General features: G+C 39.4%; 2 protein-coding genes across 11 annotated transcripts in view; one reads left to right on the top strand and one right to left on the bottom strand.

Moving 5' to 3' along the window:
* lrp2a (low density lipoprotein receptor-related protein 2a) overlaps positions 1-5,316 on the bottom strand; it is a 54,392-nt gene extending 49,076 nt beyond the window's left edge. For all 8 annotated transcript variants that reach the window (XM_081713550.1, XM_081713551.1, XM_035522824.2 and 5 more), the window contains exon 1: positions 5,170-5,316. In XM_081713550.1, the coding sequence (XP_081569676.1) occupies positions 5,170-5,278 (109 nt within the window). In that variant the 5' untranslated portion in view covers positions 5,279-5,316. The remainder of the gene's footprint in view (positions 1-5,169) is intronic.
* A 1,766-nt stretch (positions 5,317-7,082) lies between these two features.
* The window catches only part of zgc:172182 (coiled-coil domain-containing protein 89), a 6,035-nt gene continuing 609 nt past the window's right edge, over positions 7,083-12,508 (top strand). The window contains exons 1-7 of one of the 3 annotated variants that reach the window (XM_027021079.3): positions 7,083-7,269; positions 8,020-8,492; positions 8,595-8,725; positions 9,655-9,791; positions 9,953-10,029; positions 10,286-10,385; positions 10,532-12,508. The exon at positions 10,532-12,508 is cut by the window's right edge and continues 283 nt beyond it. In XM_027021079.3, coding sequence (XP_026876880.1) covers positions 7,210-7,269; positions 8,020-8,492; positions 8,595-8,725; positions 9,655-9,791; positions 9,953-10,029; positions 10,286-10,385; positions 10,532-10,618 — 1,065 coding nt within the window. In that variant the 5' untranslated portion in view covers positions 7,083-7,209 and the 3' untranslated portion in view covers positions 10,619-12,508. The remainder of the gene's footprint in view (positions 7,270-8,019; positions 8,493-8,594; positions 8,726-9,654; positions 9,792-9,952; positions 10,030-10,285; positions 10,386-10,531) is intronic. The other 2 variants (XM_081713549.1, XM_081713548.1) reach the window with 2 other exon arrangements.

Raw genomic sequence — 12,508 nt, 5'->3', positions numbered from 1 at the left:
GACCAGATCAAGGTTTAATCAACTGTTTGATTGCAATTATATTAGTTAGGCTTAGAAGATGATGAATTTCCAAACTTTTGAAACTTTATTACAATTGTGGATGTGCATGGAAAGAAACACCTAAACAGACTGCATTTTGAAGTCAACACTTGACGTTTATCCTCTCGACTAGCAGGAGAAAACCCCCCCACAACATTCTAATCATTCAGCATGACCACAGCAAGGGCTTGTACTAGTTAAGTCAAACACTGACGCTGCAGTTGTTCTTGACATTTTACGAAATAGTGGTCTCAACCATTATCACTGTCCATTTTATACAGCAGATGATGTCCAAGTAGCTACGATGCACAGGTCAGTGGTTGATCATGCTCTTTCTGCACTGCACTTATAGATCCCATTCTATGCCAACAAGCTGTCTGGTCAGTGCAGGGCCTACTGCACTAAAAGCATGGTGATGGCCTTCTCATATCTAGAGGTCCTGACACACATTAACGAGGCCAGACCAGACCCAGCACTTTTAAAGCGTGCCAGCCAAATGGACTTCCAATTTAACTCCTTCAGCAGCCAATTGGGAAACCAGCCTTTTTCCTACTCAGTTTACTAATGATAAAATTGCGCCTCCGCTCGCTCAAAGGCAGTCTTTGTTAAGAGGACATGATCCCGGAGGTTTCAGCAGCGTCTGTAACACACAGGTAGACAGCTGGCACATACGGTATTAGGGAACGGGTCACACTCAGTGACACAAGTCACACAACTGGATTTAACCACCTTGCCTGCAATGCTAGAATATGAGTTTCTCACAGTGGAAGAGAGAATGAGAAAATGAGAAGATTCTCTAGGTCATAGAGGAAACACTGAGATAATCCATTGTATTCTTGACTGCACAGCCCTCTAAGCAGTTTGCTAATCACTGAAAATATTAAACTGCAAGTTCAGAGGACAGGTTTTGTTGACCTCTCCTAAAGACAGCAAGCTTATAACTAACCTCAGTACTCTATACATTAGGTTAACAACTTCAGCTAAACTTTGCCAAGAGAGAAACCTATCTGCTGGGACCTTCAAAATAAAGCCAGTGTTTCCTGACAGTATCAGTTCTGGGAAAGGTGACAGGCAAAGTGAAGTGAGCTTTCTGAACACGACTATCCTGTGTCGAGCTGTTCCTTACTTAGGAAAATTAACCCTTTACTGACAATTGTCCCAGTAATTTCCTGAGGAGGTTTCAGATGGATTTTATTCGAACATCTTAATTTAGGAACAAAAATTGAACTCAGACTGGGGCAACAATGAAAGGGCTCAGAATGACAAAAAAAGAATACCAACATGATTGCCTCATCGGTCATTGTGTGAAGAGTGGCTTGTATTATGCAAATAGAATTGCGTTGTTGAAGGGGTATGTGCTTTTTTATTCCCCTTATCAATGCCTCTGCACAGGCTGTTTTGTTTAATTTAGTGTTTTCTTTTTTTCACCCTCCCTCTTCTTTGGGACCATGTCCTTTCTAATTAGCTAACTTAAACCCACAGCAGGCAAGAATCCCCAAAACTATCTGAAGGAAAAGATAAGGGGGACGCCCCACCACCAGCCCACAAAGGGCAGCAGTGGAGGAATTTTCATTAGAATGAAGCCTTCCAAAGGCTTAGACCCCACTGTGAGATCACAATGGCACAATGGGCTGGCTGGCTGGGCTGCAGCCCCGTAACTGAAAGTGTCAGCATGCCAAAAGGGCCTATGGAGATGGATAGCAGAGCGGAGGAATACAGTAGAGTTTCCTGTGAAAAAGAAAGCCCTGCAGAGTCCTCCTTTGCCCAACCTCCTCCATCCTTCTGTCACTCCTACCTACAACACAACACCACACACACACACACACACACACACACACAAACAAACTAAAATGGCACTTGCCAGCCACTGTCCCCCAACAACATCTCTTTCTAGTCTCGTGGGGGCCATGGGAGAGGTGCTGCCTCTTTCATCAATGCCGCCTTGTTTTGGTGCGTCCCAGCATCCCGGGTGAATATGCTGGTGGAAAGCCAGGCAGCGCCAGGGCTAGCACTGCTGTCAGAGCAGAGGGCTGCTGCCTGTTTCATATGGAAATGGATGTGGCAGAATGCAGTCGATCGCTTAACAACTGACTTTGGCTCTCACAACTACATTGAAAAGAGAGAAAGGGCCCAGTGGTACACTGAAGGGGTTTGGCAAGAAGGGAAAGCAGAGCGCAGTAAAAGAGTGAGGCTCCCAATTAAGCTATAGTGATAAAGCACTCCTGAAATTATAGCGAAAGATTTACTGGAAGTCATGTACAGGGAGTCCACATTTACACTCTGTGGAATTAAAACATAATTATATAAACCACCAAAAAAAAGTTAAAAGTAAAGTTAAAACAACCAGAAACAATCTGTAGATTAGCTGCAAATTGTTTGAGATACATAGAAACAACTGAAGTGTCTAAAGAAATCTTTTTAAATTTTTATTTGGTGGTATGTGTAGTCTTTTGACTCTTTTGATATGAGCAAATTAAATTCATTGTAGTTTGTGCGCTAAAAGAGCATTACATACCATAAGACATTTCAGAAAGTTGTTTGCATTTGAGTTGTTGCTAATACTGCCAGTAAGAGGTCTGATTACATTCACAGGATTTTAGTGCCAAATGTAATAACATCTGTTCACATATATAATAGAGCAGCTTCACTGCTTCAGGATTCACAAAAGAAGAAAGGCTTGCTAAATGTACGGCATTTCAGAAGCACACAGAAGAATGGAAAAGGGATTTAAGGTTATTTCACACTGCTTGAAATACATGCATCATTACTGACTGATATTTTTGATATTTCTGTAACATTTTTCCTAGAGAGGAATCCTCTGCTTTTGTGGAACCTCACACATATTAATTCGATTTGAAATCAAGAATGTGAATTTTTTGTTTTTTTTTACATTTTTTAATTTTTTTTTTGTTGTTGTTCTTGAAGAGGGTGCACTTTGGTGTACAAACAAACTCATGTGAAATGTATACATATCTGTTCATGCACTCTGGAGAGCAGTTCACAGACAGTGAAATCAGAGAGCAGCATCAGATCACGCTGTGTGGAGAGCGCTTTACAGATCAATCAAGCATTCTTTGTCAGATAAATAACTGACAGGTTTACAAGGGCGAAGAAACAGATAAAAAATAAAGCAAATGGTTAACAGTTTAGATATTCATCACCTACTTGACTTTGTAACTATAAAAAATTAACCCATTTGCAAAATGCCTCCATCATCAAATTTGTCATGGAACTTTAACAGTGAATATTAAGCAACAAGTATCATTTACATAAGCATGTCAATTATCAACACTAAATAACTGCTTATTGTCATGGCCATGGACATGTGACTCTGGTATTTATGCCAACTCAGGCACCTTACGAACACCTAAATAGTTTCAAAAACAAGCATGACAGGTTAAAAATGTAAAAGATTAACTCCTTCACACCAATGATCAAACTAGCACAGCGTTACATCCTTTAACACCTTTGACCGGTGGCAATAACCAACTCTGCTGCTGAAACCATAAGGGACCTGGAGAGCAGACTCAGTGGGCTACAGAACCTAACCCGCTCTTCTCTATTAAAGCCCTTTTGGTCATTTCCTTCCAAATACATGCTGAATGAAACTGGATTTAATGAACCCATTCTGTGGAGATCAGTCATGGCCACGGATATGAAAATTTTGATGAAAACGCAGTCTACGGATTCATATTCAGTCCAAAAACACTGTTGGTCCTAGAATGAATGAGACAGTACTAATTCAGGGTTGGGGATACATATATGGACTTCCTTTCAAGGTCACAATAGCCAGTAGGATTCTGTGCATTTGAGAGGAGTCTAGTCTACATTTCAGGCACAGACAGCTAGAAATGCAAACATATATCTATTAACCACCCACCCCATAAAATCTAATTATGGAATCCAAAAATCTCTTGTCAAGATCCGTTTTCCTGTTGTTCAGCGATAACAAAAATAAATAAATAAATAAAATTTTACAAATACAGTTCCGGCATATAGCACGTCAGTGGAGCGGATATTTTATTTTATTTGAGGAAAAACATTTTCGATCAGGGAGGCTCGACTGTCACACAGTGCAGCGCCAGAAACAGCAACGTTCGCATACAGCGGCAGCTGCAGCGTAATTATGTGCTTGCTTCGTGCTAAGGAGCTTACATACTAGAGGCTGAGCAAAAACAAAGCAGATTACAATTTGAGAGGCTCGCGAGGTCTGCCATGCTTTTGCACTGGAACGTTTCCGACTGTCAACTGAATAAACAAGTATAAAAAGTCCAAATTCACGGCACAATTTCTATAAGCAATCTAAGCAAGACGTTAAACTGTTTGGCCTTTAAGACGATGCAGCGGATAAAACTGCTTTGAATTAGATTGTACCAGTAGCCTGGGCTTTAGTGATTGTCTGCTGGTCACATGCGCGCCTCTGTTACCTAGCAACGGCAAAGCCCAGGCAAAAGTTCTCCAGGAGAACTTCAAATCTGTCCGGGGCTTTGTGCGCGAGATTAAGTAACGTTCTGATTTGTAACTTCACTTGTTACGCTGCAGAACGTCTTGAAATCACGGCGGTCCTTGTTTAAAAATAACACGATGACAGACTTTTTCTTTGTAGTACATTTATTTCCCATTGCGGTCTTAAAAAGTGGAAGGCTATTAACCGCTATTAGTTATGTATAACGACTCGCCACTTCATTAGACTCATACCAGTGCAGTTATAACGGTATAGATGAATCACGCGGACGTTACAGCAGAAGCGACGTCACTATACAGACGATTAAAACCCGTCGATCTTATAACAGGCTATATTCCCCAAAATGACAAAATATATTTGGCCTAATACATCTACGCACATTGAAGACGTAAACTCATATGTTTAGATGAACCGTTATCAGCACTGCTAACTGTCATATGTGGTAACAGGTCCGAGTGCTTTTGCGGTAACAGGTCCGAGTGCTTTTATGGTAACAGGTCCGAGTGCTTTTGCGGTGTGATGTCATTCCATTTGATAATTACGATCATTACAATTCGTAAGAGCAAGATGAATCTTGAGTACAAGCTAATATTGCTGCAGTTTCCTCATAATACAATTATTACATCATAATAGAAATACATGTGACATAACATCCTTTAACTTACCTTGACAATTACACTGAAGAAACCAAAAAGTTAATACAGTCACCACTTTCACGAGCAGTGCTCGCTGCATTCTGATGCGCGGTCCCGGCTGGTCTTTCCAGCCCCTCATGAAGTTAGACAGATGGAGCTCTTGGGACTGAGATGCTGTCGCTGGCCTCTCACTCACTTGTCCCGGTCTGATGAAAAAGGGCGTATACTAAAGCTTAGACATAACGTCCCCACTCTCCCCCTCCTCACACACACACACACACACACACACACACACACACACACACACACACAGAGAGAGTTCAAAACCCTATATGTCTGTTTACATTTATTCCTCAGTGTTGATCAAATAGTTAATTAAAACTCTTCACCAATTGCCCAAAGGTATTTTGTTTGTTTTGTTTTGTTTTGTTTGGGGTTATTTTATATTAGTATTTTTTTTTTTTTTTGCATGGAGTATCTATCTTATTAATTCTGTAAATCCCATATTAATTGTTATATTCTGTACTTGTGAATGTGAATTTGCATTTTAAATAGCAATGGTGGCTATTTTAATTTTCCAGTTTGTAAGTCAAGTATAACTTTGGCTAAAGGCTGTCCTTGATGAACTGAATAACCCTAGTAATGTATTAACTGTTTAAACTATCAGCAATAAGAAAACACCTTATGGCTAGAGTCTTGGTAGCGATCACAAGCATGCTATTTAACAGCATATTTAAATTATGCTCACACATTTTGAATTTAGTAACTGAGTAGTTCAAAGGAAAGGAATTTCATGTTTATAAAAACACTGAATGTGCATGTTTTTTGTTTTTTTTTCTTTTGTAATTAAAAAATCTTGGCAGGATTAGCAGCCTATTTTTAACTACAGCATAAAATCTGTCAGAATTTGGGTCTGATTATGTAGCAAAAGCCACAAGTTCCACAGACAGGTGGCAAAGTTTAAAGTAGCAGAAAGGTTACTTTAGAGATCTTGAAGCAACATTAGACATTATTCAAAATATTTTACCAAAAAAAAAAAATAATAATAATAATAATTATAAAGTTTAATGTTTATCTCACATACCCATGTATATTGTAGCTATTTAGAGTATGTCAGATTGAAGACCCTGAGTACAAGGACACTTTTGATGTGCTTAAATTCATAAAATTAACCTGGACTCTCTAAACACACTAATCAGCAGCCATAGATATCTATAGCAGTGTATCTTGGTCCTACTCTTCCTAAGCCGAGTAAGGCGAGTTAGAACGGACTCTAACGCTTCCTAAACTGAGTCCGGTGAGTTAGAACTGATTCTAACTCTTCCTAAGCCGAGTCAGGTGAGCTATAATTGACTCTAACTCTTCCTAAACTGAGTCAGGTGAGTTCTAATTGATTCTAACTCTTCCTAAACTGAGTCAGGTGAGTTAGAACTGATTCTAACTCTTCATAAGCTGTCTGAAACATTCTATTACTCTTTCTGGAAACCTCGTGTATTTCACTGCATTTCACTCAGTCTAAAATAAACAATTTACTCTGAAAGTGTGTTAATTGTTTGTGGTTCTTCTTTTTTTTTCTTACCGAAGTATATCCTTCTTTAGATTTTGCATTTGTGTGGTTAAGTAGGACACATATTTGGAAGATAGTTAGGCGCTAGAAATGTGTTGGCGCCATCTACTGGCGATTAAAATTAAACAATGAGCAGTTTATGACAAAGCCTTAGGAAGAACAGAGGAGAAACGTTGTTGGCGTTGTCACAGACAATTCGCACATGGTGCCAATATGTTTCAAAAATCTCTTAACCACATGTATAAGCGTACGTCTGTCCCAGCTTGAAAACGTATAGACCTATAACAATAGGCGAAGCAAGCACTGATTTAACAGGCAGCTATAAAATCGAATTCTCTGTAACCAGTAGCAACCACAGAAACTTTGTAGCTACGAGCTCGCAACAGCTCAACAGAATGAGACGCTGTTGGCAGCACATGGGAACAACCTGTCGGCTGTTTTTCCAACAAAGACATCGTTAATTCCTTTATTTTTTTCGAAGCATCCGAACCATAAAAGAAAACATGACATCTCCTCAGAGAAATCCAAAAGACCTCAAAACGATGATCATAGACACCAAACAGGTAAAGCGGCGACAACAGGCTAACATGAATTCAGTCCCCACCTAGCTAGCTTTTAGCAAGAGGTTCAGAATAACGAGTCGGGGCTGGATGGTGCCATATGTTCGCTAGCGAATGAATCCCTAGAGATATTGCGTATTGACTAAAAAAACTAAATCGCAATTGCCGATGCAAGAGTCTGTTTCGGCCGATCAAAATCTACGTGTTTTAACGGAATTATTAGAAGATAGAAAATATTCACTCTTTCTCCATCCCATTAATAATCTTGCTGTGTCATTTGCCCCTTATGCAAAAGCTTACTCTCTTTTAAGATAATTGCATCTTACATTCCAGGTATCTTGCTTACTGCTGATGGCTATTTAATGTAATAACAAAGCCATCTGTGCGTCGTTTTTTTGTTGTTGTTGTTGGGTTTTTTGGGGGGTGGGGTGGGGGGATTACATGCTGTTTTGACAAAACTACATTTTCTACAGATAATCGATTTTTTTTGCAGTTACAGTGTAGATGCGCAGCTTTGTAGACATTATCAACACTGCCTTATCTACCGAAAACTAAAATATCAGTGCCAGCCAACAAGCCACTTGCTGTGGTTTCAAAGACATGTAGGAAAAAACAAAACAAAACTTAGGTTCAGTCAGACTTGACTGTCTCATGAATGAGCAAATTTTCTGAAGCTTGTGCATAATTGTTAAGTCTGCTGAGAATTAGTTCCTTGGTGTTAATTCCACTGTTCCTACTTGTGATGGCTACAAGGACATGGACGATGTCCACCAAGCCTTGGAAAAGCTGAGGGGACTTTCGCATGACGAACGGACCGAGGCGGATATGCTGCGCTCCAGGATTGACGAGCAGTCCAGCCTGATCTGCATCCTGAAGCAGCGGGCGGATGAGATGCTGCTGCGCTGTCAGGCCCTCGAGCGCATCAACGGTGAGCTGGAGATGCTTCAGACCGCCGTGCAGGCCGAATTGGAGAGCGAGCGTGAGAGGTCAGCACAGCTGGAGAAAAGGTTCATGGACCTTGCCGCCAACCACAGGGAGCTGATCAGCTTCAAGGACGAGTATAAGAGGCGGAATGCCGAGTTGACCAAGGAGAACAGGAGGCTTCGGGAGGAGAATGAGAAACTGTTCAGTAGGGAGCTCCAGATGAAGGAGGAGACCATCCTGAAGCTGACCCATGAGCTGAGAGAACTCGCTGAGCAACACAGACACTTGGAGAAAGAATATCAGTGAGCTCCAATCACTTGCTATCAAACATGTGATTTTGACTACAAATAACCTTTTCTGTTGCGTGTAAATGATTTTTTGAACTTTTTCAATTATGTTATTAGGGACAAAACAATTGGGTTCCAGATGAAGATAAAGGAGTTAATGAATCAGCATCAGATTAAAGAAGCTTCCTTGCAGGATGAGCTGCACAACACTCGGAAACAGCTGAAGAACGCAGAGGAGATGTGTGCAGGTATGGCCAGCTTTAGGTCAGCTCTGTACATCTGTCTTTAAGTCAGCTCTGTACATCTGTCTTTAGGTCAGCTCTGTACATCTGTCTTTAGGTCAGCTCTGTAGATCTCTCTTTAGGTCAGCTCTGTACATCTGTCTTTAGGTCAGCTCTGTACATCTGTCTTTAGGTCAGCTCTGTAGATCTCTCTTTAGGTCAGCTCTTTACATCTCTTTTTAGGTCAGCTCTTTACATCTCTTTTTAGGTCAGCTCTTTACATCTGTCTTTAGGTCAGCTCTGTACATCTGTCTTTAGGTCAGCTCTGTACATCTGTCTTTAGGTCAGCTCTGTAGATCTCTCTTTAGGTCAGCTCTGTACATCTGTCTTTAGGTCAGCTCTGTACATCTGTCTTCAGGTCAGCTCTGTACATCTGTCTTTAAGTCAGCTCTGTACATCTGTCTTTAGGTCAGCTCTGTACATCTGTCTTTAGGTCAGCTCTGTAGATCTCTCTTTAGGTCAGCTCTGTACATCTGTCTTTAGGTCAGCTCTGTACATCTGTCTTTAGGTCAGCTCTGTAGATCTCTCTTTAGGTCAGCTCTTTACATCTCTTTTTAGGTCAGCTCTTTACATCTCTTTTTAGGTCAGCTCTTTACATCTGTCTTTAGGTCAGCTCTGTACATCTGTCTTTAGGTCAGCTCTGTACATCTGTCTTTAGGTCAGCTCTGTAGATCTCTCTTTAGGTCAGCTCTGTACATCTGTCTTTAGGTCAGCTCTGTACATCTGTCTTCAGGTCAGCTCTGTAGATCTCTCTTTAGGTCAGCTCTGTACATCTGTCTTTAGGTCAGCTCTGTACATCTGTCTTCAGGTCAGCTCTTTACATCTCTTTTTAGGTCAGCTCTTTACATCTCACATTCATCACCTCTGTTTATCTTTGTGCTGTTTTCTTCTACCAGAGATGGATCTGAAACTCAGGCAAAGTCTTGAAAGAGGCATAATGAAGGAAACAGAAACACAGGAGAAGCTTGAAGAACTCGTGAAAGAGAAGAATGAGTTACTGGAGCTTTCCATGCAAAGAGGGAAAATTATCCAGGTGGGTTCTACATTGAATATTAAAACAGAACATCAGAGCAACTGAATAAGCCAGGAATTTGATCATAACAATAAAATGTTCCAATTTTAAGCTAATTGTTCATTTTAATTTTAATTTTATGATTCTGTTATGTTGAGAGATGTGGTTCCTCTTCCTTGAAGGATAAACAAGTGGAAATCCAGGAGTTGGAAAGGAAGAAGCAGGAAGCAGAACTTGCCAGAAAGGATGCAGAGAACAGGTGTGAATCCAGCTCAGAAGAGTATTAACTTGCCATTCCCTTTGTCACTGTACATTTCTGTGATTGCCCCACACCACTTCATTATAGCAAAGAAAATCAACCAGACCAGCAACCAAACAATCTACCAAACAAACCCTGCAACTGTCGATATGCTTCATTGCAGTAGTGATTTTAGCAGTGACCTTTGATTAAAATGGAAGTGTCTGCAGTGAGTGCAGAGCATTCAGTGGTATTTGGCTTTGGGTTTTTGGGTCAGGTTTGAGAGGGAAGCTACTGCAGTGAATGGGGAGCTGCGGGTGAAGGCACTCCAGCATGCTCTTGATCAGGCACAGGACACATGCGGTGCTCTTAAGAAGGTCTGTTGATCGAACGACAGGGGCAGAAAGTGCCCTCTGTTGTCTGCTAAACTGGCAAAAAGATGGAATTGGGTCTAAATAGTTCTGTCAACATGTTATATTTCTGTGTTCTTTCTTGTAAATTTGTGACGTGTTACATTTTTTAGGACTTTGAGGCATATAAAAAGCACAGCAGTGACTTGTTGGCAAAGGAAATGGAGTTAAATGCCAAACTTCGTCACATGATCAACTGAGCTTTCCATCATCCCATATCCATCAACTCCATCTGTGTGATTAAAAAGAGCTGTTTGTCTGTCATCATAATTGCATGATACATGATAGCCATAAACCACTTAGAAAACCGTCTGAAGAACCATTATTTGCAAGGTTAAAAACATGAAATGAGACACTGACTAGCATTTATTGTTTTCATAGTGATTTTGCAAAACCAAAAAATAATGCCTTGAAATAAATTTTGCATCTTATTTGTTAAATAGTAGGAATGCCTCAGATAAATCAAAGAAGACAAGTATGATTAAACCAACTCGAACCAACTTTTCAACGCCTATGCAAAATAATTCCTAGGGGAAAAAATCCTAGGAAAATATTAGTGTACCTACTTTTAAATCTTTAAATTATCAATCATTTAGAAGTGTCTCTGCTGGAGGGAGTAAGCTGAACCGTTGGTAAAAGCAGTATTAGAATGGGCTTGTCCTAATTATGGCGCATTGTCAGTAATTGTCCACTAGAGGGCATTGCAAACTTGTTCAACATGCGGTTAATGTTTAGTAGATAATGTAAATCTCCCAAAAGTAAATAAATAAATAAATACCTGCTTATATATCTACAGATATACTTGTGCTTAGCCTGGTAAACGTGGTGTTAACACTCAATAGTGGTAAGTTCAGAAAAATAACACTTAGTATAGGTCCAACAGCCTACACTTGAACTACCCTTAAGACTATGCCTATGAAAGAATGTTCGATGAGACTTTATATTCATATTGTACCGAGGTTAATAATTCAGCTTCATTAAAATGTAAACATAAAATGGTCTCCTTCCATTTTTCAAGTGTTAGTTAGTATTCCCATTCATAGTAGGTTTGGGAAGTTGACACTAACTGATGTCTAACAGTCATAGATCATGAAATAAACTTGATGAAACTGTGTTGATGAAATAATACATTATTTACTGTCACACTTAGGAATACAATCCTACTCTGCATAAGAAACAACTAATATGGTTCACCAGTAAAATAAATAAAATTAATGCAGTTAACTACTAACCCTGTACTAGTTAGTATAATAATTGTTCTTCTATAAGGTAATGTCTGTAACAGTGAATTATTGCTGGAACACAACTATATATGTGTAGTGTTAGGCTAATTTAAGGTGTGTAGTTGACAATGAACGTGTTCAAATAATAGTACTTTTTCTGATGTTTGAAAAATTGAAAAAACTTAGTAATTTCAGGGTCATTTTCAGTCTAATACACAGGCAAATATCTCAGATTACAGAGAATTTATACAGTTAACTGTATAATGGTCAGTTTTTCTGTGTGTTGGTGTTTTGTTATGTGGAACATCTGGATGCTTTTGAAGCAGTGAAACTCTTGCTCACTGTCTCTCCAGAGCGCAGGTTACCCATCATCTTCTACACACTTAGGAAACCTCGCCTTCTGGATCCTTTTTTTGTTATTCATACTCTAAATTTTTTCATTCATGTCATATAGAAATATAATTTCTATATTAACTTCTAATAATATATTTGTCATTGGTAATTTTAGATGAACGTTTTTAGCTTTTAGTGCATGATAAATTCTTTTGTGACATCAGTGACTGGTAACTATTAAAGTTTGTTACAATGTCTACATGTACAGGAAAAAAAAAAACAATGTGATATATATGGGTATATCAGCCTTTGTTCAGTGTATTTTTGCAAATACTGTAATTTCATTACTTTTTTCTATCATGACAGACTTATTGAATCTTTTTTTCTTGTATCTGTGATTAGAGCAAGTGCCATTAGCTAACTAACCTCTGCTAAACTTTCTTCATGTCTTAGAAAGTTATAGTAAAGTAAAACATAGTTTTGCAGAGTATCCAGAGCAGCTTGCTAAAGTGCTTTAGTCCTTTACTCAGAAAT

The sequence above is a fragment of the Electrophorus electricus genome, chromosome 4 (assembly GCF_041902795.1).
Source record: "Electrophorus electricus isolate QZ-2024a chromosome 4, ASM4190279v1, whole genome shotgun sequence".
In the NCBI taxonomy this organism is placed as follows: domain Eukaryota; kingdom Metazoa; phylum Chordata; class Actinopteri; order Gymnotiformes; family Gymnotidae; genus Electrophorus; species Electrophorus electricus.
This window is presented reverse-complemented; position numbering and strand designations above follow the sequence as displayed.